The sequence below is a fragment of the Ambystoma mexicanum genome, chromosome 1p (genome assembly GCF_040938575.1).
Source record: "Ambystoma mexicanum isolate Mex_15411 chromosome 1p, UKY_AmexF1_1, whole genome shotgun sequence".
In the NCBI taxonomy this organism is placed as follows: Eukaryota; Metazoa; Chordata; class Amphibia; order Caudata; family Ambystomatidae; genus Ambystoma; species Ambystoma mexicanum.
In genome coordinates, this window is record NC_090921.1 from 18,299,950 (window position 1) to 18,305,182 (window position 5,233).

The window sequence follows — 5,233 nt, forward strand, 5'->3', positions numbered from 1 at the left end:
TAGGTATTCTCTCCTGTGTGGACTCTCTGGTGTGTTCTCAGTGATGAGCTGGTACTGAGGTTTTTATCACGCTCGCTACACTGGAAAAGCATCTCTCCGGTACGGAGTCTGGTGTGTTCTCAGTGATGAGCTGGTACTGAAGGTTTTATCACACTCGCTACACTGGAACAGCGTCTCTCTTGTATGGAGTCTGGTGTGTTCTCAGTGATGAGCTGGTACTGAAGGTTTTATCATGCTCGCTACACTGGAACAGCGTCTCTCCTGTATGGCGTCTGGTGTGTTCTCAGTGATGAGCTGGTACTGAAGGTTTTATCACGCTTGCTACACTGGAACAGCGTCCCTCCTGTATGGAGTCTGGAGTGTTCTTCTTAGTGATGAGCCAGTAATGACGTTTTTATCACACTCGCTACACTGGAACAGCGTCTCTACTGTATGGAGTCTGGTGTGTTCTCAGTGATGAGCTGGTAATGAAGGTTTTATCACACTCACTACACTGGAACAGCGTCTCTCCTGTATGGAGTCTGGTGTGTTCTCAGTGATGAGATGGTACTGAAGGTTTTATCACGCTCGCTACACTGGAACAGCGTCCCTCCTGTATGGAGTCTGGAGTGTTCTTCTTAGTGATGAGCCAGTAATGACGTTTTTATCACACTCGCTACACTGGAACAGCGTCTCTACTGTATGGAGTCTGGTGTGTTCTCAGTGATGAGCTGGTACTGAAGGTTTTATCATGCTCGCTACACTGGAACAGCGTCTCTCCTGTATGGAGTCTGGTGTGTTCTCAGTGATGAGATGGTACTGAAGGTTTTATCACGCTCGCTACACTGGAACAGCGTCTCTCCTGTATGGAGTCTGGAGTGTTCTTCTTAGTGATGAGCCAGTAATGACGTTTTTATCACACTCGCTACACTGGAACAGCGTCTCTCCTGTATGGAGTCTGGAGTGTTCTTCTTAGTGATGAGCCAGTAATGACGTTTTTATCACACTCGCTACACTGGAACAGCGTCTCTACTGTATGGAGTCTGGTGTGTTCTCAATGATGAGCTGGTACTGAAGGTTTTATGATATGATATTTTATTTATATCACGCTCATACATATGTGTTTCAGAGCGCGACCAGGCAAAGGGGAGGGGAACAGGTGAGAAAACAAAAAGGATCTTACTAGGCCCAGTGACATTGAGAACGTGCAAGTGCATGGGGAAGGGAAAAGGTGGAAGGTGCATGGGAGGAAGTGGGGGGGATGGAAAGTGCAAAGCAAAGGAGAGAACAGGATAAATAATAAGTAAATAAATAAGGTGATCAAAAACAGTGGTAGTGCAGCCTGTGAGTGGCAAAGTGCAAGGTAAATCAGGTAGGGTATATCTGATATGTGCAGAAGAAGAATGGGGGGGCTATATGGGTACAGATACAGGCCCCAGTGCAAGGGGTGGCCAGGAGGCAGTGCAGGAAGGTGGCAGGGTGAGCAGGTACCTGGGCCCGAAGGTGGCCAGGTGCAACAGTGCCGAGCGAGAAAGATCAGCCAGGTGCAACATTGCCGAGAGAGAAAGCAGATCAGCAGGGGAGAAGAGGGGCAAAGGCAGAGGAGAAGAGGAAGGTCTTGAGGAGCTTCCAGAACCATAGATGGTTCTCGTCAAGTTTCAAGGTGGCAGGGAGGCAGTTCCAAAGGGAGGCCCCAGCCGAAGACAGATCTACCCCCAGTTTGAAAAACGACTGACCCTGAGGGAGAGGTAGAGGAGCGATGGGCTCGAGAGGGGAGGCATTTATGGAGGGATAGTTGAAGGTATTTTGGACCCAGGCCCCAGAAAACCTTGTGGACAATGCAAAGGGTTTAAAATGTAATCCTTGCATCCACTGGGAGCCAATGAAGGGATTTCAGAGCTGGAGAGATACGATCCCAGGGCTTGAGGCCAAGGACATGTCTCGCAGTCCTGTTCTGGATTATTTGTTAAGTGCGGAGAGTGGAGGCAGGTAGATTTAGAAAGAGGCTTTTACAGTAGTCCAACCTAGAGCTTGAGAGACAGTGAGCTTCTGAGGGAAGGAGAGGAAAGGAAGCGTACTTCTAAGGAGGTGCAGTAAGAAGTTTGACTTTTTAGAGACATCAGAGATGTGTGCGGAGAAGGAAAGTGTGGAGTCAAAGATGACCCTGAGGTTCTTAGCTTCGCAGGTAGGGGCAGGAGGAGGTCCAGAGAGTGAGCGAAAAGGATGGAGAGGGTGTACCAATGAGGAGGATCGCAGTCTTGTTGGCATTTAAACAAAGATCAATGGCGGCACACCAATTTTGAATGGCGATTAGACAATCAGTGATGAGGGAAGGGGAGGAGGTGGCCTAAGGAAGCCTGAAAATGAGTTGGGTGTCGTCAGCATAGCACTGGAAATTTGAGCAGGAAATAGAAATGCAGTAGGCGAGAGAAGCCAGGTATTGGTTGAAAAGCCAGGGCGAGAGGTTAGACCCCTGGGGAACACCACAGGTAGAGAAGCAGAAAGAAGATAGGGAGGACCCAATTGTTACCTGGAGGGTCGATCAGAGAGGAAAGAGGTCAGCCAGGCCAGAGCCTGATCGGTGATACCCAGGTTGTCATGGAGACGGTTGAGCAGGGTGGTATGGTTGACCGTGTCGAAAGTAGAGGAGAGATCAAGTAGGATGAGGACAGAGGGAATGTTAGAGTCAAGGTTGGAGAGCAGGTCTTCACAGATGTTCAGGAGAGCAGTTTCCGTACTTCTGGCAGCTCTGAAGCCGGATTGGTGGTCATGGAGAGAGTGAACAGAGTCAGAATTAAGGTAATGGAAATTGGGCACACTCGCTACGCTGGAACAGTGTCTCTCCTCTATGGAGTCTGGTGTTTTCTGAGGTTTGAAAAGCCTGTAAGAGTGCTTACCAGTCTGTGCACCCACAGGGCTTCTGCTAATGTGGATCCTCTGATGTTTCTCTAGAGCCTATCTAGAAGTAAAGCTTTTCCCACACTCTGTGCACTGTTACGGCCTCTCCCCCATATGGGATCTCTGATTTTTCTTCAAGTATGAAAGGCCACTAGGGGTTTTTTCGAGCGTGGATCATCTGATGCTTCCGCAGGTCATGCCGATAAGTAAAGCTTTTCTCACACTCTGTACACTTGTGCAATCTCTCCCCTGTGTGGGATCTCTGATGTTTTCTCATGTCTGAATCCCGACTGAAGTACTTGCCGCACTCTTTGCACCTGTAGGGTTTCTCGCCAGTGTGGATCTTCTGATGCGTTCTCAGTGATGAGAAGTCAGTGAAGCGCTTCTGGCACTCTGTGCACTGGTACGGACGTTCCCCTGTGTGAGACCTCTGGTGCACTTTCAGGTGTGATACAGTGCCAAAGTGCTTACCACACTCTGAGCACTCGTAAGGCTTCTCTCCGGTGTGGATCCTCTGATGTAGTCTCAGATATGAGCTGACAGTGAAGCATTTCTGGCACTCTGTGCACTCGTAAGGCTTTTCCCCGGTGTGGATCCCCTGATGTTTGCTCAGAGATGAGCTGCTACTGAAGCTTTTCTCACATGTTGTACATGGATGCAGTCTCTCCCCAGTGTGGGATATCTGATGCGCCTTCAGGCTTGAAACCTGTATAAAGTGCTTACCACACTCTGTGCACTCGTAGGGCTTTTCACCAGTGTGGATCCTCTGGTGTGTACTAAGAGACCCGCGGGAACTGAAGCTTTTCTCACATACTGGACAAGGGTACGGTCTCTCCCCTGTGTGGGATCTCTGGTGTGCTATCAGGGCTGAAGCATATGTAAATTTCTTTCCACACTCTGCACACTCGCACAGCTTCTCACCAGTGTGGATCTTCCGGTGCCTTATGAGATTGGAGCAGTCGTTGAAGCTTTTCTTGCACTCTGTACACTGGTATGGTCTCTCTACTGTGTGGGATCTCTGCACCTTCTGGCATGAAGCCTGTTTAAAGAGCTTACCACTTACTGAGCCTTCATGGAGCTTGTCCCTAGAGTGCACCATCTGATGCGTGCACAGTTTTGTTCTGTAAGGGAAGCTTTTCTCACACTATGTGCACTGATCCAATGTCTTCCCAGTCTGGCTCCTCTGTTGCATGCACCCACTCTTGGTTTTGGAAATGTCCCCATTATCTGTTGAAAGAAGCAGAGGAACAGGGTATTATTTTATGCCACTGGACAACCTAAAGACGAAGACACACTGATCCTGCGTGAATCCCTCTGACAACTGAATGAAACATGGAAGGGAAAAACCAAGACTCTAAAATACACGTGAAAATGCGGCTCAAGTAAATTCCATTGTATTTCAATGAGAACACTTTCTTTTTAAAAGTAAATTCCATATTTAAAACCATATAGTCATGTTAATCATATTAAAACGTTACAAATATTTAAAATGCTTCTGAAAAGAGCTGCTTTACAAATCTCTCTCCAATTCATAATGCCTTTTCCATGAACAAGTATACATAAAGTGTTGTGTTCTGATCATAAAGTGTCAGACGTTAGGTATTTTATTTCCCAATAATGTTATGTTGATGTATACCGTGCAGCGCTGCCATTTCCATGGTCTCCAGGCCCTCTTGTGGCTCTGTAAGGTAAAGGGGGCTGGGTTGGTTAGGGTAGAAAGAGAGGCCTAAGTCAGGAGTTGTGCTCAGCTGTTGATGCGTGTTGAACCTGAAGTAACCGGCGTTGGTCCGTGTGTGCTTTCTGGGTGCGATGGTTTGTACACTGGACACTTATTGTATCCGGATTGGAAGCTATTAGGGCTTGTGAGTGGCTTTGAGAAAGATGTGTGGTTTGGGGGTTTAGCAGGGTGGTTCGCTAACCATCTGGGCATGTTCGGCAAGTGTGTGGTAAGGGAGGGTAGAAGAGGAAGTTGTTAGGTTTTTGAGTGATGTCTGGGTATTGTGCTGCTATGCTGTTTTCTTTCTGTAGAGCATTCAACTTTGAATTGGCATGTGGTTAGATTGTGATCTACGCGATTACTATGCAGCACAAAATTGAGAATCTGAAAATATCGAATTCCAAAATTGCGCTGCGCAGTGATCACATAGATCAATTTCCCAGCACCCAATATTGTGCATCCCGCTAAACCCCCTTACCTTTTCTTACTGCCGACTGTTCTCTATCCCTGCAGCATCAGTTCCCTCCATTAACGTGGGTTGGAGCTAGCGCTGCAAGGTCCTTTTTTCTTTATTTTTTATCCTTTATTGACCCCATCTTCCAATGTCATGGAAGCGGGGGACACCCCTGCCCCTCATGT

The 5,233-nt window shown here is 47.8% G+C and overlaps 1 protein-coding gene across 1 annotated transcript; it reads right to left on the reverse strand.

Moving 5' to 3' along the window:
- Window positions 1-1,540: 1,540 nt before the first annotated feature.
- On the reverse strand, window positions 1,541-4,099 carry LOC138564005 (zinc finger protein 345-like). Its single transcript, XM_069642879.1, has one exon. The coding sequence runs from the start codon at window positions 3,974-3,976 to the stop codon at window positions 3,029-3,031; it is 948 nt and encodes a 315-aa protein (XP_069498980.1). The 5' UTR covers window positions 3,977-4,099; the 3' UTR covers window positions 1,541-3,028.
- Window positions 4,100-5,233: the final 1,134 nt, after the last annotated feature.